Source organism: Phyllopteryx taeniolatus, chromosome 2 (assembly GCF_024500385.1).
Source record: "Phyllopteryx taeniolatus isolate TA_2022b chromosome 2, UOR_Ptae_1.2, whole genome shotgun sequence".
In the NCBI taxonomy this organism is placed as follows: Eukaryota; Metazoa; Chordata; class Actinopteri; order Syngnathiformes; family Syngnathidae; genus Phyllopteryx; species Phyllopteryx taeniolatus.
In genome coordinates, this window is record NC_084503.1 from 563,753 (window position 1) to 587,095 (window position 23,343).

The following is a 23,343-nucleotide window of genomic DNA, read 5'->3' on the forward strand; positions in this document are numbered from 1 at the left end:
ACTGAAACACTGAAAAGTTGAACAAGTCCAAAACTTTAGGAACTGCCAAAGTAACTGCGCCCCCCAATCCCTCTAAATTGTCTGGTTGTTAAATTACTGTCACAGCTGGTTACATCCAATTTGCTGTCCCTTCCATTTCTTATTAACATCACTTTTGAATTAGAATAAAGCAACCAAATGCCATCCAAGCAGTGTCCACATCCTATTTTGTAACACGTTTTTAAATGCTTTTTACTTTAGGTTTTTGATTGTGACTGCTTGAAGCTTCCGGTTGACTGGTAAAACTGTGTTGCTTAGCAACCACGTTGTTAGGTCAGCGTTTTTTTGCCATATTTACGTTTGGCCCTAAATGAGCAAAGAGCTAGTTAGCAGCGGAAAACCGTGGACTTAGTCGCACTAAATGTTTGCGTTTCTTGTTTCGTAGTTTATTATTGCTGATTTTACAAAGCAACACTAAACGTTTACGGAGCTTTAAAAAAAAAAAAAAAAAAAAAAAAAAACCCAAATCCAAATCCCGTCAAGTGAAACAACGTACACGTCGAACATTCGGTTAATTATTTCACATGAAAGGCGTTTTCGCTGATCTGAGCAGGAACGCTTTTATTTTGTTCGCGACGACTTCCGGTAGTGCGCGCGCAGCTCCGTGTCACTTGACGCTGCCTTTCTCGCGCTCCTCTCGTTGCCGGGGACGCGCACACGCGCACGCCCTCATTCTCGCTCCCTCGGGCACGCACACGCACACGCACACGCACATTGACTATTGCTCACTCCTTTCTCTTTTCAAAAGGCCCTTGTGCGGCAGATTGACAGGCCAGAATGAAAATGAGGCGGACGCTCGCTCGCGACTCCAGTGCGTCCGCGTCCTTTTGAGCAGACCTCCAAACTTGGATCGAATCACCATGGGAGCTATTTGGGCTGCAAGGGACTTTTGTTTGTTTTTGCTCTTGTTAAATAGTCGCCAAAGCGCTGCGCTTCCAGAGATTCGAGGTGGGACTATGGCGTGCGCGCGCGCCTGTGTGTGTGTGTGTGTGTGCGCGCGTGCGTGCGTGCGTGCGTTTGAGACGGTTGCTTTACGCACGCTTTCAAGAGCGCGCTCTCGTTCGTCCCTCTTTGCCTAATTTCCACGTTGACTTGATGATTGTGACGCTAAATGTATATCTCGCGCTGCCTCGGCGTGGCCATGCAGTATTTTCTTTTTTGTGTTTTTTTTCCCAACTTGATGACTTTTTTTGTTCCATGAAATCCATGTTGACTGTGCTGTACGGTGTTCCAAGCAGACCCGTGCGCAGAGGGCAGTGATGGCTGTCACATAGATGCTATTTGCCAGACGACCCCGCTCTCATACAAGTGCGCATGCAAAGCGGGCTTTAAAGGAGACGGAAAACACTGCGAAGGTAACGTGTGCACATAGCATCATATACATAAACATAAACATAAACATATACATATTTATGTCAGGGACATCATTCAGGATTTACCTCTCACGTTCACAACTGCAACGCTCTCACAACAGAGCAGTCGTGTTGTGTGTGAGTGTCAGTAAGTGTGTGTGTGTGTTCATGAGAGTGATTTCGGCAGCGTGAGTGCTTATCATCGGCGTATGTGAGAGGAAAAATCATAATAATCAAAATTCACTAGTGCGTGTGTAAAAGCATTTCTGCATTGTGCATGACAGCAGCTCAGTTGTGTGTATGAAAACATCAGTAGTTTGTGTGAGAGGGTTTCAGAAGTGTGTGTATATGAGCAAAAGAAATAAAATAAATGTCAGTAGTGTGTTAGCGTTTCAGTTAAATGTGTGAATGTTTTTCAGTGTTTTGGCGGTGCGCATGAGAGCTTTTCAGTATTGTGACGTAGACGAGAGCGCCAGCGATGTGTGTGAAAACATTGCAGCTAAGACCATTTATGTAGCGAATATGAGCCAAGTTGTTTCAGTTCTTTGTGTAAAAGCGTTTTTATTGTGTGTAAGCGAATGTTACAGTCATGTGTATGGAAGGGTTTTAGTACTACAGTATATGACGGCGTTTCAGTAGTGTGCGTGAGAGCGTGATGTGAGAGCATTTCAATAGAAATATCATTTCCATTGTGTGCATGAGAGCATTACAGTAGTGCGTGTGAAAGTGTTGCAGTTGTGTGCATGAGAGCATTACAGTAGTGCGTGTGAAAGTGTTGCAGTTGTGTGCATGAGAGCATTACAGTAGTGCGTGTGAAAGTGTTGCAGTTGTGCGCATGAGAGCATTACAGTAGTGCGTGTGAAAGTGTTGCAGTAGTGTGCATGAGAGCATTACAGTAGTGCGTGTGAAAGTGTTGCAGTTGTGCGCATGAGAGCATTACAGTAGTGCGTGTGAAAGTGTTGCAGTAGTGTGCATGAGAGCATTACAGTAGTGCGTGTGAAAGTGTTGCAGTTGTGCGCATGAGAGCATTACAGTAGTGCGTGTGAAAGTGTTGCAGTAGTGCGCATGAGAGCATGACAGTAGTGCGTGTGAAAGCATCAGTCGCGTATTATTTCGTGCGTATGAGAGCATTTCATTGGAGTGTGTACGCGCATGTGTCAGTAGTGCGTATGAGAGCGTTTCACTTGTGTTTACGGCCTGTGAGAACGTTTCAGTCGTGTGCGTGTGAGAGGCAAGCGTAGCATCATTAGCACACTTGAAATGACCTCAGGCAAATGAGCTGTACTGTACTCCTGTTGCTCAACCTGTCGCTGTGATCGATGCGCCGTCGACTCGTCAGACATTGACGAATGCGACCTGGACTACAATGGCGGCTGTGTACACGAATGCAACAATATACCAGGGAATTACCGCTGCACTTGCTACGACGGCTTCACTTTGGCCCACGACGGTCACGACTGTTTAGGTAAGATCGGCTGCGGGGGATTTGGATGGCGCACATCACATTTGTGTTGGCTCCGTGCGAACTTTCTCACACTGACTCGGGAGTTCTTTCCTTGCTTTCAAACTCACACACAGGGAGAAAATGTAACCTAAGACAAATAGTTTTGGTTTTGTTCATGCGCTGTCTCCAAAGCCGGATAAATATTTATGTCTGAAATGAAATGAGCAAGGGGAGGGGGGCAACGAGCAAGCTGTATTTACGGTAAGTTTGGGCCAATCAACAAAACGATGATGTGATGGATTTGCATTTGCTGATTGATCGGGTCGTTCCAACTGTTTCTACCAAGGGCTGCAAACAGAACAATCGGAAAAAGGCAAGGGACGCTTTGACTTTTTTTTTTTTTTTTTTTTTTTTTTTTTCCTCACCTTTAATTTATTTAACAATCCATCAGTGGAACTAACAAAATGCAATGTATATATGCAAAAATACAAATCACAAATACAAAACTTGAAGGCTTCTGCTAGAAATAAACATTCAAATGTCAGGAAAAGCCAACTAGAACATCTGAACTTTATTTGGGGTTAACCAAGGGCGCTTCAAATGGAAGCGGGTGTGTGCTGACTCCCATTTGTTTGAATGTGATTGGTTCATTCTGAACGCATCCCAGTTATAAGAGGGTGTGCACACTTGTGCAACCACATTCTTTCAGTTGTGTCTTGTAGGAAGTGGAAATAAATAACTTGTCAATTTGACACACCACAGAGAAGCACGTTAACAACACTGCCAAATTTGAATGATTTAAAAAAGATAAAATGAGGCTAAAAAAATAACGCCGTTCTCTCCCCTCTCAAACATTGTGGGCGTGTCTGCTGAATGTGCTGAAACCACGGCCCACTCAACCGTCAATCAAATACCACTTCAGCAACCGCGATTGGATGCCATTTAGTCTAGCATCTTTTTTTATGGCCACGCACAAAACTGTTTGAGCCGTCAAAATATATCTGCTTACAGCCTCCGGGGGCTGGAATATATCCCAAAAGGTCGTCGCGGGGCTTTTCAACACTGCGACAACAAGGCGCTCTAAGCGGCCACGCCAGCGCGAAGCCCTCTCCGCACGCTGGATGTCAAGTCGGACTTTTTTGTAATTCTTTTCCCCCCCTCCTCAGTCTCGCGTCAGTCTCTGCGTGACATGCACACACTCGCAGCCGACAACGAGGCGCTCTAAAGCGGCCGCGCCAGTCCAAAGCCCCAGTCCACGCTGGCTGTCATGTCTGACTTTTCCCCCCTTATTGCTTCTCTTACCTTTCTCTGCGCGAGGTGCGGACACTCACAGCCAACAACGAGGCGCTCTAAAAACGGCCGCACCAGCGGACTGCATTTCTGGTGTAGCTAGCTAGCTAACTGCACATATCAATTGCACCTGATGCGAACGAAGGCGCTCGAGTTCTTCTAAAGCGGGAGCGCGGCGACTCAGACTTTTTATATCCATGTATACACGGGGCCTTGTCAAAAGTTCATTTTGGTACGTATGTGCCCCAAGAAAACAGACAGCGGGCTGAAAATGGCCCCCGGGTCGTGGTTTGTACAGCGCTTTTCTCCCAAACTCCCGCGGATGTCTCGGACGTTTTGCTTTCAGATGTGGACGAATGCAAGTTCAACAACGGCGGCTGCCAGCACACTTGTGTCAACACCATGGGCAGCTACGAGTGCCGCTGCAAGGACGGCTTCTTCCTCAGCGACAACCAGCACACGTGCATCCACCGCTCCGTCGGTGAGTGCGCAACACGCACTTGCAACATTTGCGCCGTACGCTCTTTGTCCTCACGAGTTAGAGAATTAGTAGAACGACAAGTAACGTTTTTTTTCAACTACCGCCTTTCACTACTGTATGACATTTCTTCACACGAGTACGAAAACTGTCACTAGTGAGGCGTGCGCTTGATGACATCTGGAGGTTACTAGTACTACCGGTGAAGCGCTAGATGTTAATTAGTAGAATTTTATAATGTGCCTAGTAGGGATGGGCGAGTACTGATGCCGGGTATCGTACGGGCCGAATACCAGACTTATTGCAAGCTATCGTTGAATCCGAATCCGAATCCGAATCATCTGAATCGGAATCATTAGTTGCCAAGTGTGTCTAGTTAAGTCCTCTTCGCCACTAGTTGGCGCTACACGGCGGCGCTTTGACACAATGGCGAATCATCATGTGTTTCGAAAGTACGATTGGTATCGGGACTCGGTTGCGGTTTCGGTACTTAAGAGTCAATAGTAGAACAAAAACGAACTGTCACCTAGAGCACAGTTTTGCCTCACGAGTCACATGTAGCAAGTAGCGCTAGTAGTGGAATAAAGCGATACTAGTAAAACAGAGTCATTCTACAAGCGCGCGGAATTCATTTATTCGATATCGAGGATATACTGCAAAGCTTTATGCCGTACTAGAAAGCCAAAAGCGGAACTAATAGTTGAAAAAGTGCTACGAGGAAGACACGGTTGTCCTACTAGTGAGCACGAAGAGCGTCCGAGCACGTGTACCTTTCGCCGCCGTCCGTCCGTTGTCTGTGCCGCTTATCTTCACGAGGGTCGCTCGCGCGTAACAAACCGGAGACTTGGCCCGACAGCGTCAAGCTGGCTTCCGTCTCCTTCGCTGGGAAAAAAGGACGTCTGCAAAACAAGTTACTAAGTGCGACATTGGCCCCCGTGCGCTCGCGTCACACGTCACACCGGCGCGCCTTTGTGCTCTGCGCTCCATCGGGTCCCGACAGGCCTTTGAAATCCCGAGGCGCCGTGACCCGCCGTCTTTACAAAGGCGCCCTATCTCCTTTTGGAGCTCGGTAGCGCACGCAAGGACCGTTTCACTCCTTCCTGCCTCGCTTTCATATACGCTACTTACATTGGTGCCTTGAGATAGGAGCGACTCGAATTTTTCGAGATACGAGCCTTTTTTGTTGTTGTTGTTGTTGTTGCTTTGACTTGCGAGCGCCGCACGGTTGCAGTGAACTCAACTCAACTCAACGCACTTTACAGTAAGCAGCATAAAACAGAAAGAATATTTAAAACAACCGCATAGCTTAGCCTTTTAGTCCACTAGCCTAATGCTAATGCTAATGAACATCTGTGCTTTAACCCTTGAATCATTTGATTGAACACAAATCGTGCAGCAACATGTAGACAGACAATATAACAGTACTCATAGTCATATATTCTTTGTCCTCTGCGTAGGACAGCTAATATGAGTATTGTTTTCTTGTTTTGGAGTGAGGGCTGCCACGGATTAAATGCATTTCCATTCGTTCCAATGGGGAAAGATGACTTGAGATGCATAATAACGAAACCAATCAATCCAACTCATCTCCGGTTTATTTAGCCCAAAATAACACAGCGGTTAATGTTTTCTATTGTCCCAAAAGCGTGAGAACAATCAGCCCCCGCGCAAATGTCTCAGTACGAGCGTCTTTTGTGTGGAGCCGCTCGCTCGCTCGCTCGCTCACTGTAGGAGAGCCTCATTGTCTTTCTCTCTACATCCCAGAGGGCCTCAGCTGTATGAATAAAGAGCACGGCTGCGCCCACATCTGCAAAGAGACGCCCAAAGGGGGCGTGGCCTGCGAGTGTCGCCCAGGGTTCGAGCTGGCGCGCAACCAGAGAGGCTGCATCCGTACGTGTGTGACGCGTTCCCTCCGCCGACGCGAACCCACGCGCCGGATGGCTCGGAAATCGCTGACCATAGTTGCGTGTTGTTGACCCCCTTAGTGACGTGTAACCATGGCAACGGGGGGTGCCAGCACACCTGCGAGGACACGGATAGCGGCCCCATATGCAAGTGTCACGTCAGGTACGCCCTGCAGCCTGACAGGAGGTCATGTGTCGGTAAGTCTCACGCACGCACACGCAAATGTGCCACGTATGTCACCTGGAGCAGTTCCAAATGAATATTCGGCGAATAAATGACCAAATACAGCGGAACCTTGCTTTCCTTCCAAAAGTTCCGATGAAAACCAAAGCACTGTTTCCCATAGGAGCTCATGGAAATCCAATGAATGCTTTACACACACAAACATTAACCCCCCCCCCCCCCCCCAAAAAATGCATTTTATAAAGAATAACTGCAGTTTACATACAGAAAACAACGTGTAATAAATGTATATGACCAATGAAATGGCTCGATGAAGCAAAGTTATTTATATAGCGCATTTCATACACAATGTGCTTTACGTGATTAAAAGCATTTCACAACAAAGACAAAACAGCTTCTAAACATTTCAAACAAAACAGCATAGAGTGCAAGAAATCGCATTTAAAAGTGGAAATGCTCGAGGAAGCATGGGAAAAAGAAGAGATTTGAACGTGGACTTGGAAACATGCCCACTCGGGGCTCGCGTCACTTCCGTTGGCAACTTGTTCCATTTGTGTGCCGCGCAAGAGCCAAATGTTTGCTTTTGCGCTCCACCGTTTGACCCCGCTCGCTCGCTCGCTCGCACAGCCCCGCTGGCAACGCGTTCTGCTAATCGCTCTACGAGCGTCTGTCATCAGACGACAGAAAACGTGTTGACATCGCTGTGGCCCAGCGAGGATGTCCTTGAAATATGATCGGTTCAAGAAACAGTCCATCGACTTTAAGTGAGTTACGATATCGAAACAGTTTGAGCATTTGATTCGATATCAAGGCTATATGAACGATATCCGGGATATCCAATAAATGCTCACATAGTAGGATAAAAGGGGCACTAGTAGTGGTAAAAGCCTTACTAGTAGTAGCACTAGTGAGCTGAATTATCTCACCGCTGAGGATTAAGAGCATACTGGTCAATGGACACTCAACTGCATATCAAGGATAGCGAATAAATGCTCAAACGGCTTCCCGGCTTTACTCTCGTCCACACAACGCAGTATATCAAATCGGAATTGTTTTTCGTTATGCAGCATATGACCACTTGTAGTTTCAAATGAAACAATCCTCACAAAGAGCCATCAGAAATATAATTGCGGCACAATTCCCGAAAGACGAATGACTGCTTTAAAGCAGAAGTTGAAGCCATAAAAGGCACGCAGACCTCCTTGGAGGTCCGTCACTGTCAATTCATGCTATGCGGACTACGCACACGCAAATGTGCAGAGTTTCATTGGCTACAGCGTGCAGTACTCTCCAAAGATACCAAATATGTCAAGATGAATTTTGGGCGAAGGTGTATGAAGTTCTACAAAAGGCATCCAGCATATTTCCATTTGGTGGAACGGCGCAGCTATAAAAACAGACGTTGCGAGTGGGGCTAAGGATCTTTTCCACCTCAAACCTTCACAGCGGCGAAGGAACAGCGCAAAACTGCTTGTTCAAATAGTTTTTCAGTGTGTTTTGTCATATTTCCTGTCAAAATAGAACGAAAACTCGACCGCAAGTCGACGAGGGCGCAGGCCGGGGGCCAGCTTATTTTCAAACTTTATTTCTTTAGTCGAGCACAGCTTATTTGGACGAATGAATGAAAACACAGTAGCGGGGAAAGGATCGGGCTCGGGCCGCAGATACCAGGCGATATCTGCGCAGCGTTTACGCACGTGTGCGTGTGGGGGCCGAGCCCACCGCACCTGCGCGTCTTTGTTTCCAGATCGGCTGAGGCGTCGGCGCAAGTGCAAACATTGACGCCGCTGTTATTCTGGATGACAGAATACGTTTTTCCCCCAAAATACTATTGGCTAAACATCCACGGAACAAATGACTCCGCCCGCCGATGAGCCACTGACAACTCCAAAGGCCTCACTCCATGTTAAGGGCAGACATGAAGAGAGAAAAGGCAGCTCTTTCAGTTTCATATCGCTAATAATCAAGGTTTACTTTCCATTTTGAGATGGTTATACTATAGAACATTTGCCTGATATCTGCATGTTCGTATAAATGAATGTTATTGTTCATATTTCATGAAATATTGATAGCTTTGACAGATGCTTGGACTTGGACCGCAGTGGCACGATTTCTAATTCAAAGAAGTATTAAATATTATATATTCTAATATTCTAGTGAGGATAGAGCGGTACAGAAAATGGATGGATGGATATAATATATACACGAATAATTATTAAATGAATACATGTAGGAAAATGTTGTTGTTGTTGTTGTGGTCCGATGATGACGACGCGAACACAACGGGGCGGCGCGGCGCGGCCTTAGATAAGGTGGAAGGAATTACGAACAGTTCCGAACAGCGGCCGGTGTTAGCGCAAAACCTTCAGGCTTCCGTTTGAAGGCAAAAAAACAAAAACAAAAAACAAACAAACAGGGAAAGCCTACTAGAAGAGCTAAGATCTATTTGGGGTTAATCGGAGGCCCTTTAAATGGTGGCAGGTGTGTGCGGTCCCCAGTTATAAGAAGGTGTGCACACTTGTGCAACCACATTATCTTATCATACAAAAATGGATTGATATGGATTTTGTGGTGGAAAAAGGTTTGATAGGATTGATCTCGGTCTCATTTTTGAACATCACAAAAAGCCGGGCTTCGAAGAGGGGTGTGTAGACTTTTTATAGCCACCGTACATGTCGGCGGTGCGAGCGGCACGGCTGTCGGTCCTCATCATGACTTGCTTTGTTGTGCCCAAGCACTAATGTGTGAATAGTGACTTTGTGCTCTAAGCTCGAAGCTTTGTGTCGCAGAGCGAGACGAGGGCGCCGCCGAATCATCGGACCACAACGCCACGTCCTTCGCCGAGGTGGACAAACGGGTCAAGCGGAGGCTTCTGATGGGTAATATAGCGGTCTGAACGTCAGTCTGTTGGCTTGTGTGACGGCACGTAGAGCTGCCAGGAAGTGGCGGGCGTTGAAGAGGCGAAATGTCAAGTAAAGCGGCGCATTCCTCAGCCTTCTGAGCAAACTGTGAAATGACCGCGCGCACTCGCAGTCTCGCCCGCTGCTTCGCTTGTGACAGTGTGGCACATTTCACATTTTCCTTCCATTCGGGGAGGCCGCGGTGCGAGAGCACTTTGGATTCCACGCGTTTTCAGCTCACACGCTCGTCAGAAAACCTTGCTAAATGCGTGCCCGCCGACGTGCGATCTCTTTCAAGTTCATAAGCAAGCCGAAATCAACACAGAGGCCGATGTCGATTCAGCGTTGAACTCGCACCAGTTACGGTTTCCCGGAGCGAAACCATCCAAATGAATGATCGCCTCGTTACAATGTGACGTACACACAACAAATTGATGCGGAAATCGTTTAGAAATCACAAGTCAAGGAATTCCTTTGTTTTCTAATATTGTTTATTGAAAAAAAGAAGCACGGTAAGACAATTTGCCAATTTGGAAGAAATGTTCGCAAGAAATTTGCTCGAGTTAGCCACATGAAAAGATGCGGCAGGTGGGATCCTGGCGCCCGCGGGGGCCTTGACTTTGCGCTCATATTAGGATTTGGAATCTCCCCTCGAGATCGGAGCGACCCGACTCACGAGTTTTTCGAGATACGAGCCGCCGTCCTTCTGCCGATTTGTTTTGTAAACATTTGAGATGCGAGCGGCGTTTGGTGGCAGCGAAAGTCCACTCGGCTCAGCAGTTTGCCGCATCGTGACCGATTCTTCTTCTTCTTCTTCAAGCTGTGAATTGCCACACACGCTTTGCCTATTTCAAACAATTTGGCCTTGAAGTCTGCTAGCTAAATGTCAACACACAATGGGAACTGCCATAGATGGGCTAACGATTAGCATCTGTGCGACAGTTTTTACAATTGCATTCTTTTTTCCATAGCCCCGAATCACAACAGCAGTTGCGTCGGGGCACGTTACACATGGAGCGGGTCCAAGACCACACTTGTCGCTCATTAACAGACCAACCGAAGCGCATATGAGCAAACACTAGGCGACCTCCAGCAGACCCGAGACTGAGTGCGGGCTTGCCGTCTGCCTCGAGCGGTTGGGTTACAGAGTAGAAAATGACAGACAGAGAGCTAGACGTACTTTTTAGGAACAAAATCTCAGTCTTGTTTTGATGAACACGTAGGCCTACTATGCTACTGTCTAGTATTTGTATCGTATCGGGGAACTTGGTGTGAAAAGACTGCGAACAGCGCACTGGACACTTCATTAGGTACACTTGCACCGCTGGCAGAGCGGTGCGGATTGGAAATATCGTCGTGAGGGAAGTTCGCCATTCGATCGTCCCGACTGCTGGTTCGCGGCACGGGACGCCCAAAACCGAACTGCAAACACAACAGTCGAGCCTGAACATAATTACACATTCATCAACTTCATCTTCTTATTGGTTATCATCCGCTTTGTTGAAGAACTCTTCTGGTACATTGGATTCCGGAAGCCCGAACCTTTTGGAGGAGGCCCGGCATGTCACATTTGTAGTGCAATACCGTAGCCGACTGGCTCTCCGTGTACGACGCAGGCGTGCCTAATGTTGTGTCCGCGACGTGTAGGCCTGAGCGCATTGCGTTCTGTCTGCGCGAGGGCAACTCGGAGCGGTTCCAAAGATCATTGCCAACGTGTAACGTGACCTCTTTGGCCTCGGTGTCGTTCGACCACAACCGCGGCGTTGTGGAAAGCCGTGTGAGCGTTTAGTCCCTATTTTTGCCATCCGGCTTAAGGTCCCTGTACTCCGAGGCTCGTTGTCCTGACTAGTAAGACATTTCAGTCCACCCGTAGAACGACTAGGGCACTACTTCATGCCAGTTTTCACCTACTGGCACATAGGTGTCAAACTCAAGGCCCGGGGGCCAAATCTGGCCCGCCAAGTCATTTTATGTGGCCCGCGAAAGCAAATCGGCTGTGTCAACCTCCATGATTCTTGATCAAATTCTCATATGTAATAAATAGGATCGTTGAGATACTGCAAGCATTTTCTGAACGATGTAATAAATAGTATTGTTGAGCTATTCCAATCATTTTCTGAACAACAGTTGAACAAGCTCTTATCCTTGACTTCAGATTTCAAAACTAGGTATCCATCAATTTGTTGTGTTAATATTATGATGTGAGTAAACATTGATATCATTTCACATTCAACAACCCTCTGAGGGAAACCGTGACGACGATGTGGTGTGACCCAGTTTGACACACCTGTACTAGTACAACCTTAAGATGAATATCAAGAATCGAATAAAATAAACGATTCATTATAGTTCATACGCAGCTTAAGGTCAATTCATCTTGTTCTGTGTGTGGTGTGTGAGTTGAATTTCCCCTTGAGGTACCTGAATAAGTCTTGTATAACAAATACAAAAAAAAAAAAAATAAAATTGCGTGTACTACAATGCTCTTTGTCCTCACTAGTATGACAACTTTGGCATACGAGTAGGACAACTACATGTTATTAATGAGGGAAAAGTGTGCAGTAGTTGAGAACTACTCCTCGTACTACTAGTGACGTTATAAAATGCTACACGTTCACACCTAGCGCTTCACGAGTACTACTAGTAGTCAACTAGTGTACGGTTTTCCCTTACTATTAACATGCAGTGGTCCCACTAGAATGCAGAAAGTTATCTTTCTAGTGTGTAGAAATACAAAAGTGAAAGGCAGTAGTGAAAAAAGACACAATCTGGACCTGAATTGTCTTACTGCTGAGAAAATGAATGTACTAGTATACGGATCTTCAGGTAGATAGCAAAGAGTTTGACAAAAACGGTTTCCCAAACACTGCTGCCTTTCAACTGTGTTCAATAGGAAAGAACAGAACAAAACTCAGAAACTCAGTCAAAATGAAAAAAGATCTCCATCGTATCATCCAATACTGTTTGCAATAATATCCTATAAAGTGCAATAAAACACACACACACACACACACACGTGCAGTAGCTGGAAATAGAAAAAGTTCCCACAGTGGCTTGCATGCTCACATCTTTTGAACATGTTGTGTTTTTTTGTGGGTTTCATTTTGCCATTTGTCTGCTTGCATTGCGCAGAGACCTGCGCGCTCAACAACGGGGGCTGCGACTGCACCTGCAAAGACACGTCGACGGGCGTGCGCTGCAGCTGCCCCGTCGGCTTCACGCTGCAGCCGGACGCCAAAACGTGCAAAGGTGCGTCTCAGATCCTTCGCAAAGCGGCCGCACGCTCGTACGGAACGCCGTTTAAGCAAGAATTGCATTTCTAGCTTAAGGTCTTGTACTAGTATGCTGTTTGTTTGCGCAAGTAAGACTATTTGGCGTGCTCGTAGAATGCCTGTGTCTTATAAGTCATGTTCTTCCCACTACCGTATGACCTTTCTGCACACTAGTAGACAACTTTGGCATACTAGTAGGACAACCTCATGTTAGCAGTCTGCACAAGTTGACTTCTGGGCACCTACTAGTATTACTAGTGAAGCGTTAGATATTTAACTATTTATTTAACTAGTCAAATTTTAGAACGTCACTCGAAAGAATAATCGAAAGAATAATCGATTCTAAAACGATTCACTAGTGACAGCCCTAAATGTCACTAGTAGTACTAGTAGTCAACCAGTGTACAGTTTAGCCTCACGACTAACATCGTCGTATTAGGAGCATGCCGCAGTTGTGACGACAAAGAGCATCGTGGTACACGGACCTCAAGATAGATATCAAGGATAACAAATGAATTCTTTGAGCGGTGATTCAATTGCCGATATCCGCTTGAATGTTGTACTAGTAGCCGAAAAAGTGGCGCTAGTCGTGAAAAAACCATTTCTAGTAAGACACAGTCATTCGATTAGTGCACTGACTTGTCTTACTAGTGAGGACAACTAGCGTCCGAGTACAGGTGGGATTGGAAATGCTCAAACGGCTCTCCACACGCTCTGGTCGGCAGACATCGACGAGTGCGAGCTTGAAAACGGCGGCTGCGACCACTTCTGCAGGAACACCATCGGCAGCTTTGAGTGCAACTGCAGGAAAGGCTTCAAGCTGCTGACCGACGAGCGCTCGTGTCAAGGTACAGTCGGCATTCAAACATCAAATCAAATCCAAAAAAGGTACGCCCGACACGTGGGAAAAATTATCACGACCGTTTGACCTTTCCCTGCAAAAGAGTCGACAATCACACAGTAATCACTTCACTTTTCCATTGAAAGCAATAGTACAGCGGTAAACTCGGAATCCATCACAGGACTCCGATGTGTGGAATTTCTTTGTGCGTGTGTGTGCAAAAAGACATTCGATGTACGATGGTTACGTAGAACGCGTAATCATGCGATGGCCGAAACGCAAAAGCTCCTATTGGCTGAATTTTCGGATTTCACTTTGCATGATGACAACATGCATCTTTTTATTTCGTCTGCCTGCAAGCGAATTCTGCGCTTTGTCGTGTCGGGAAAGTCACCCGACCCAAACCTCCCTGTATTGGTCATTACATACTATTGTAATAGTAATATGTTATGTCTACGATGTGTTGGATCCCCCCTGAAAAATAAAACAATGAGTTTTCGCAAAAAAGTCCATTTTCCAGATAGGATGTTTTGGACTCTCAAAATATATCTTTATCTGTCATTTTTGTCATCGAATGATGTATGTATTTTATCATTCCAACAATATGAAATGTATGAAACAAAACCGACTTTGTTGCGTTTTATTTTCCGTTTGGTTCAATGTCAAAATCGTGAGCACCCCATCAATAGCAATACCTATTCATGAATAATATTGACAATATTCCCTCCGTGTGCTCACTGTAACTACGTGTCAAGTCAAGTTTCCCTGCATAGCCCTCAATCACAAAAAGGTCTCGAAACAGCCGGCAATGACTGACGACATCCCCTAATCGAAAATGCTGCATTGTCATCTGAGATTACCGAATGGTTTTTTTCCGATTGATTTTGAAGAAGAAACACTTTGTTGTGCATTCGGCGCGATGTTAAAGATGCAGACGTAATCAAACCTCCTACACCTCTGCGAGCATGCGATGTGTAACGTAAATATGGGAGCGATCGCGTCGTCAGTCAAAGGCGGCTTTCTTCTCGCTTGTAATTAGCGCGAAAGCCAGCGCGGCCTTCCCCCGATGTTGTTGTGCGTGTGGATCAAATGCACCTGCCGTGTGTGCGCGCGCGTGGGGAAATCCCTCCTTATGAACAGTTGCCTGCTTTTATGTCACCCGCTTGTGTTTTGATTACAGATATAGACGAGTGCTTCTTTGAGCGCACGTGCGATCACACGTGCGTCAACTCCCCCGGTAGCTTTCAGTGTCTGTGCAACAAAGGCTACACCATGTACGGACTGGCCCACTGCGGAGGTGAGCGAAGGAGGAGGAGCGGCCACATGAACGCACACAATCACTCGCGCACAATTTGCACTGTAACATTGACAGGTGAACTTCATTTGACCTATTGACATTTTGTGAATGTACCCATCCAACTGTTCGATGTTTCAGTGTTACAGGATGTCCCCAAAAGTCACCGCACACTTCCTTTCTTGGATTCCATTCCCCGGTTTCGCTCAGACAGATGTAAGGCCGTCAGCGCTCGGCACTTGAGGATTTGCAGTTTTTCTAAGCGTATCATTCTGTGGCCCACGGCTCGCGCATTGACATCGGAGCAGCGTTGGCCCGGGAAGAAGTTCTTTTTGTCCCCGACAGCGGTTCAGCGCCACTGTGAGGCCAGCGTACTGCTTCAAAGCAAAATACAACGTACGCTTTCTTGAAGCAGGATCTGTCCCACGGCAGCTTGTTCAAAGGCTTCAAGCGGAAGATTAGGATGCTCAACAGCCTGAAGTCAGGGCTTGATTTGGCACGCTGCGAAACATCTGCTGGTTTGAGCTTTTGGTGATGCTGAGCTTCGGTGCAGCCCTTCTAGTCTGGAGAGACGTTCCCTGGCTTTGCGTGAACGCCTGCTCTAGGAGTTGAGCGTTTTTATGCCGAGAACAGATCCTGTTTGGAGAAACTTGCCACGGATGGGTCAATTGGACTACGCACTGGCACGGCGTGATGGCCTCAAAGCTTTCCAACCTGGAAAAACCTCTCGCCAGGCAGCTGCTCAGTGTCAATTGGCGAGGGAATGACACTACTGCCTGCGGCACAGCTGTCAAACTCAAGGCCCGGCCGGGTGCCACATCCAGCCCGCCGCATCCTTTTATGGGGCAAATTATTAAGCAAATGATTTGCCGCTTCCATCATTTGTCAACTTGCATGATTCTCACTAACATTTCAAATGGTCATATGTAATAAATAATAACATGTTACATGTTTACAATCACATAGTTGAACAAACTATATCTTGACTTCTGATTTCCAAACTAGTTATCCATCAATTTGTTGTTTATTGTTGAATATTTCTATGGTTTCACAGTCATAACAGCCCTCTGAAGGAAACTGTACTAACAATGTGGCCCGCAACCAAAATGAGTCTTGACACCCCTGGCCCACGCTGTCAAGTGCTCATAGCCTCACATCTGTCCGAATCCTACCTAAAAGAGAAACAAAGGAAGCCTAGCTATACAGTATAGCGGCCACAACATTAGGCACACCGACGCAATGTAATGAGATTTAGCTCAAACTTGACGAAGATAATATTGTTGGATTTTGATTGAACATAATGTTGGCAAATATTGGAATCTTGGAAACAGCTCTCAGTTGGAATTTGCTTCCACTCTCTCCTCTCAGATATAAATGAATGCAGCGTGAACAATGGCGGTTGCGAGCAGGGTTGTGAGAACACCCAGGGTGGGTTTGAATGCTCCTGCAACCCTGGCTACAAGCTCCACTGGAACAAAAAGGACTGTATTGGTAAGTCAATGCCTCCTCTGCGTGACACCGTGCCACTTCAAACTAAACGGAAGTACGGAGGGAGTGCGGGACGAAAAACAGGAGATACTTTGAATTCTGCTCTCTTTTTTTTCTCTTGTATTCTCACTCACTCGGTGTCTTGCGCGCGCTCGTAAAAAAATAATCGGGGCCGAGCTGCCGTGGCTGTCCGAATATTGGCTTCCTCTCGGTCCTCGCCGCTGCCCAACGGGTTCCTCTTTTACCTTGGAGTTTTATTGTGGTTTCTATCTAGAGGCGGAGGGTTTACCAGCTGCGAAAGGCGTCTCCAAGCCCACATTGAACTGTAGCAAGCAGGAGGGAGGCGACCGCTGCTTCCTGACGTGCCAGTCCCAAGTTCATATCAGCGGCGGTGAGTCGGAGCAAGCGCATTACTCGTGACAGCGGAACCTATTGCATATTTTTTTTAAAAAATTCAAAATCCATTTGATTTACTGCTGGTGGGCTCAGGGTCATTCCAATATCGGAGGATAAAACAACAATTAACCATTTATTTGAAAGTGTTGATGTTTTCAAGAAAAACAGGCAATAAGCTGTCTTCAAATGTGATCATCAAAGTACACTTTTAGGAGATTTGATTTGTCATAACATATATTTTGCTGTGTTTGGCACCTGAAAAACATATTTCAAAAAATGTTCCAAAATACAGTCAATCCTTAACCATCAAACAAAAGAAAGGCACATTTGATTTGAATGCCCATTTCATTTAATCATTCGATATTGACAGTAACAGGGTTGTAAATCAATGCTAATGTGAGTGGCTTTGCTCAAGAGTACAGGCTAGCTGGGTTAGCTGTTATGCTAACTGGTTAAGAGCAAATGTAGCTCTACACGAAAATCATTTGATATCGGTGTCTTTTTTTCTGTTAATATAAGTAAAGGGGTTGTGACACACTCCATTACAACTGAAAACATTCAATTTTAGTAGTACTCTCATTACAGGAACTTAATGCTAATGTTAGTGGCCTTGCTCAAGAGTGCATGCTAGCTAGTTAGCTGCTATGCTAACTGGTCTAGAATCAACTTAGCTCTACCCAGCAATACCAAAAGATACAATTTTAAAGAAGACATCAACAAAATCATAGCAAGATGAATGACAGCTTGACGGATCTGTTATATTTGATATGTAAGTCGGTCGTCGAGACAAGAGAAAATAGGCGTTTTAGGGGTGCTCAAGGACTGCTTGGTATTTGAAATAATATTGATCCCTTTTACTGCAGCTACAGTAAAAGATCTTCCCAGGACTGCAACAATTTACACATGCCCATGTAGGGTGCATGTTTGTGTATTGTGTGCAAGGCTTACTACAATTGTGGAATGACCTCTAAGCTGTGACCAATTTCCTCAAACAAAAACATGTCTGCTTCTAAATGCAGTCAAATGTCACTTCTTAACTTATGTGCCGCCCTCGGTGGTTTAACGTTTGTAGCCCACGCAACACTTCCCGCATCTGTTTCATATTGTGCGCCGTTCAAAAGGATTTGTCATTCCTCTATTCACCGCTGTGGCTTTTAATGATACCGCAATTGTACGATCACACACACGCACGCACAAATCCACATCCTTTACTTATGAGTGATTCATTCAAGTTGACTCGGAGGCTAAGCTGCACTCTAGAAAAACATTTAACCGCACTTTGTGGACAAAAGAATTGGGACACCTGGCATGGACAGGAAGTGCACGACTCCACCTGCGACGACAACAGCAAGACTTTCTATACGGTGTTGGAGCGCTACCAAAAGCTGGTTGAGCGTTGATGCAATGACCAGCTCAAGGTGTACAAGTACGCTCTTTTGTCCTCACTAGTAAGACAACTAAGCGCACTAATAGAATAGAATGACTAGAGTGCACAACGTGAACAACTATGTCTGGCTAGTTTTTTTTCCAGTACTCTCTGACATTTCTGCACACTAGTAGGACAACCTTGTCAGACTAGCAGCACAACTACGCAAAACACGTTACTAGTTTGGCAAAACTGTGCACTAGTTGACATCTGTACCCTACTAGTACTACTCGTGAAGCAGTAGATTTTAGCGAGTAGAATTTTATCATGTAATTAGTAGTACTAGTAGCAAGCAGTTGTCAACTAGTGCGTAGTTCTGCCTCACTAGTAACATGAAGTAACATTTACCTTGAATAAATGCTCAAACGGCTTTATGGAAAGATCTTTCAGCATTTTTTCCTCGATCCTCGATAAGGACGCTATTAGTGCGTGACACAGGCCTATTAATTTGGAAGAGTAGTGTTGCTAGTGCAGCACAGACGTTTACTAGTAAGGTTTAATTGCTACTAGTAGGCCATTTGAGCATGTATTTGTAGTGCACCACTTGTCAGTCCAAGCACACTAGTAGGATATCGAATAAATGCTCAAACAGCTCGCACGAGTAGAATCATAGGGCGCACTAGTGGAACGACTGTATCATACTAGAAAACGTTTTTTTTCCACAACTTTATCACATTTCTGCACACTCGTAGGACAACTTTGACATACTAGTAGAAAAACTGCATTGTACTAGTGAGGCAAAACTACTAGTGAGCGTTTTTGGTGCTTCTAGTAGGCTCCAGGAGGATATAGTGTGTGACATAGTTGGGCCTAGTAGTGTTGGTAGTGCAGCACAGCATTTTACATTGTACGGTTTAATTGCATACTAGTAGGCCAAAAGTGGCACTAGTAGTGGACAAAATGTTACTAGTAACAGAGTTGTTCTACCAGTGCGGTGAATTGTTTTACTAGCGAGGACAAATAGCATACTAGTACATGGACCTTAATCTGCATATCAAGGAAATTGAATCAAGTCTTTGAGCATTTATTCACAGCGCACTAGTAGGATATCGAGAAGAAGAAAAAAGCTCAAACAGCAACAAATAACTTTGTGAGCACACATTGGCGCTATTCTGCTTGAAAATCGTTCTAAACACCATTCACCTCGTACATTTCACGAAAGCCCATTTTAATGTCGTGCTAGCGCAGTGGAGAATGTAAACAAGAGCTCAGTGGCGCAGCGTTGTTATAAACCAGACCGGAACGTGATTAAAACATTAACCCGCTGTTGTGCAAATAGCGGGCAACATCCTTGCGCAGACAGACGCCTCGTGTTCCTACATGCCGCTCGTTCGCCTTTGTGGCCCTAACTTCTTTTTGTCTGCGCCGCTCGGCGTGTCGCGGCCTCTCGTGTGCGTGTGTGCGTGTGCGCGCGCGCGCGTGTGTGTGTTCAGGGACGGAGGATTCCTACACTGTGACCTGTGGAATGCCACTGCCCTGCTTGGCTGACGCACAAAAGAACAACAGTGGCTTGCAATGCTTCGGCAAGTACAAAGCGCGTGCGATTCCGACCAAAATTGTCATCAGTGAGGCTTTGAATGTTTTCACTGGATGTTTACTTGGATCAAAATGACAACATTTTCCGTTTGTGTTTTTTTTCCTTCTCCCCCCTCCCGCTCCCCGTGCAGCTCCAGAGATGGCCGGCGTGCCTCGCATTAAGACCACGGCGACATTCAAGTCGGGCACGACCAAGTGCAACTTAAAGAGAAGCCAGGAGCGACTCAGGGAGAGCTTGAACTCGGCACGCTCAGGTAAACAATGGATTGCGACAATACCACGCCACAAGTGCACTCGACTCAACTCGGGGCGAGGACGCACATTTACTCACAGCGTTGGCTCGTCAAAAGGAGGCTGGAAAAGTACAGGAATGCTCCAAATCAAAAAATATGAAGAAGAAAATGCAATACAGTACTGTAAAGCAGTCTAAGGCCATGGCGTACAGCGGGAGTTGTTGTAAAAGAGTTCATTACTAGACATGAATTATGCTTCATTCCAGTTTTAGAGAGGTAGCTCCCTGCAACTTTATATTGTCGCGTAATTGATTTTTGTTTTCGTTTTTGGATTTCATTGTATTTTTTTAAACTGTCAGTTTGTCAGGCGATATTTCTGGTCTCGATCTGACACGATGAAATACTACATATGCTCCATACTTGCCAAAAGTGTGGCCTTTTTTCTTAAAAAGCATTTCCTTTTGATTTTGCTCTGTTTGGTGGTAGTATTAAAATACAGAAACTGATCATGATTAATTATGGTCATTTAAAACATATCTGTGTGTGTATATATATTAAGTATATAAAGAAGGGCCTCCAGCACACACTCACAAAAAACGTACATTTGTGTAAATCGTCTATTATTTATTATTACATGGGACAACACTGAAGAAATGATGTAAAGTGCGGGTGTCAAACTCAAGGCCCATGGGCCAAATCTGGCCCGCCAAGTCATTTTATGTGGCCTGTGAAAGCAAATCATCCGTGTCAACTTCCATGATTCTTGCTCAAATTCTCATATTTAATCAATAGTATCGTTGCGATATTGCAAGCATTTTCTGAACAACAGCTGAAGAATTATCCTTGACTTCTGATTTCAAAACTAGGTATCCATCAATTTGTTGTGTGTGTGTAATAATATTATGAGGTGAGCAAACATTTCTATGGTTTTACAGTCAACGACCCCCTGAGTGCAACCGTCCGTGACTACAATGTGGCCCGTGACAAAAATGACTTTGACACACCTGATGTAAAGAATTCATTGTGCAGCTTGTATAACAGTGCCAATTTATTGTATCTTCCAAATAACTCAACAAGCAGCCTTTAAATGTTGAAACCGCCAGCAACCAAAGTGAGTACACCCCTGGCTGAAAATGTTCCATTTTTGTTACGTGTTAAATATTTATGATATCTTTGCATGGGACAACACTAAAGAAATGACGATGACGCAGCTTGTACAACAGCGCAAATATATTGTTCCGTCAAAATAGCTCACCACACCGCCATCGATGTCCAAACCGCTTTTTAAAATGTTTTTATTTTGTTTGAACTCAACTCGACTCAACTTTGTTAGTCAACATAAAAAAAAACAACCGCAACTGTAAAAAAAAACTGCTGTACATAATGTAACATCTCCGCAGGCTCCAGCGCACGACCATAACGAGTCACGCTCCCCCGTTACACTTGGCCACATCACAGCATATCCCGCCGCCAGCAGCATTCCTTTACTATAGTCCGAAGCACGAAATAATCCAAAATAAAACATCCTATGTACTGCAAATGAAATGTCCACGTTTAAAATGAAAACATACTACATCTGACAGTAAGATTACTGTCCCAATAAATATGATAATAATAACAACACGAATGAAAGACGAGTGATAAGAAGAATAAATGAGAGAAAGAAAGATTCTTTTCTCACGAAAGTATATAAGAAGAGCTCCCTTCATGTAAGCGCACATAATGGTTGGACGGAATGGTCCCAGTAGTATTCCGCTTCACTTGATCTCCTTTTAGGACCAGCTCTGGTCCCTCTCCCTATCTCCTCCGGGATGCATTCTTCGCCGAGGGAAGGACTCGTGGATTCCCCGCTAAATCAAATAGCCCAGCTAAAACAACAACAACGCTTTGAACAATGCTTTGTATCGCTGTTGCTGCAAAACACATTTGGTTGTACCGAGAAGTGAAAACCGCCATCGAAAGAAGATCAAGCGTACACGATGGCTGCTTCAAAACAAAACCAAAAAGCAGACGCAAATGCGCAAGACATTTGTGGGCCGAGTGATGTGGTTTGGTTAGTCTCGATGGTCTCGGCGCAGCACTTCGTCTGCCAGCGACAAGCGAGGATGGAATTAGCGCGAGACGTTTTTTACGGGCCGCTCCGAGCCCGGGCCGTAAATCACACGCAGTATGAATATTTTGGTTCTCGTAAAGGGCTTCTGTGCGCCGCTCGATCTATCACAGCGTTACGACGTAACGGCCGCAACGACGTCTCACGTTCACGTCTCAATTTGCCGCCCTGAGGCGCGCCACTTAGCGATTGTCTGACAATTGATGGCGCTGCGTCACTGTCCACAGACAGCAGGTTTCTCTTCACCGAGAACGTCCAGTTCAGCTACGTGAGCCTGCGCTGCACCTCGTCGGCGCACCGGGGGCGCAGCCGCCACGGCAGGAAAGCGGCCGAAGAGGACGGCTCGTCCATCACGGCCGAGTTTGAACTGGATGTGAACCTAGAGGAGGTAACAGGTTGGTCTCTGCCTGCCCGCCTGCGGTCTCGGCTTCCTCGTCTCCTCCTTTCGCTGCTGTCTGTTAAAGTATCTCCTGTTTTGATTGGTGGTGGGCTTTAGTTCGGCGCTCAAGGATTTCGTTTTTGTACTTTAATGAGACGACTTATTCCTGGATCAAGAGTGTGTCTGTATCTCGATGGCGTTTGTCCACGTTTGCATGCATCCGTTGACAGCCAAAACCGCAAAGGTGACATCTTTCCTCCCCTCCTGGAGACAGTTGTGGTATCTAGCTCTTCTCTCAGCAGAGGGCTGCGACCTGAACTGCGTGAGACGACGCTCCGAGAAGAGGCTGAGGAAGACCATCCGCACCCTGAGGAAGTCCATCAACCGGGAACAGTTCCACCTCCACTTTGCAGGGTCAGACTACGAGCTGGCGAAGAATCTGGCGCAGCCGGCGGAAGCGCCGGGACAATGCGTGGCGGGACAGGTGCCGGTGGGCAGGAGGTGTGGTGAGTTAGCTTTTTTACGTCATTTTTGTGAGTGGGCTGGGAATGCAACGGTTATCAAAATGTTGAATACATCGTTTTGTCACATTTGATAACGACAAGGTGGCAGAAAAGTGATTGCCTACCACTGATCCGAACTGAAATGATTACAAAAATCTGTTGTGTTTGGGCTTAGTTTTCTTTTCGGCTTCCTTCAAAAAAGTCAGAACGATTCCAGCGGAACCTGTGGGTGAGAACGATGATAAATCGAGCGGACGTTGGAAATAGTTGTACA

General features: G+C 45.8%; 1 protein-coding gene across 8 annotated transcripts in view; it reads left to right on the forward strand.

The window, feature by feature from the left end:
• The first annotated feature begins 697 nt into the window (after positions 1–697).
• Positions 698–23,343, forward strand: part of scube2 (signal peptide, CUB domain, EGF-like 2) — a 34,128-nt gene continuing 11,482 nt past the window's right edge. The window contains exons 1-16 of one of the 8 annotated variants that reach the window (XM_061750660.1): positions 698–987; positions 1,275–1,394; positions 2,731–2,856; positions 4,472–4,606; positions 6,368–6,493; positions 6,589–6,705; positions 9,481–9,570; positions 12,724–12,840; positions 13,589–13,711; positions 14,885–15,001; positions 16,367–16,489; positions 16,761–16,877; positions 19,742–19,831; positions 19,976–20,098; positions 22,415–22,582; positions 22,869–23,072. In XM_061750660.1, the coding sequence (XP_061606644.1) occupies positions 900–987; positions 1,275–1,394; positions 2,731–2,856; positions 4,472–4,606; positions 6,368–6,493; positions 6,589–6,705; positions 9,481–9,570; positions 12,724–12,840; positions 13,589–13,711; positions 14,885–15,001; positions 16,367–16,489; positions 16,761–16,877; positions 19,742–19,831; positions 19,976–20,098; positions 22,415–22,582; positions 22,869–23,072 (1,984 nt within the window). In that variant the 5' untranslated portion in view covers positions 698–899. Of the gene's footprint in view, positions 988–1,274; positions 1,395–2,730; positions 2,857–4,471; positions 4,607–6,367; positions 6,494–6,588; positions 6,706–9,480; positions 9,571–12,723; positions 12,841–13,588; positions 13,712–14,884; positions 15,002–16,366; positions 16,490–16,760; positions 16,878–19,741; positions 19,832–19,975; positions 20,099–22,414; positions 22,583–22,865; positions 23,073–23,343 lie in introns of all 8 variants that reach the window. The other 7 variants (XM_061750649.1, XM_061750632.1, XM_061750629.1 and 4 more) reach the window with 7 other exon arrangements.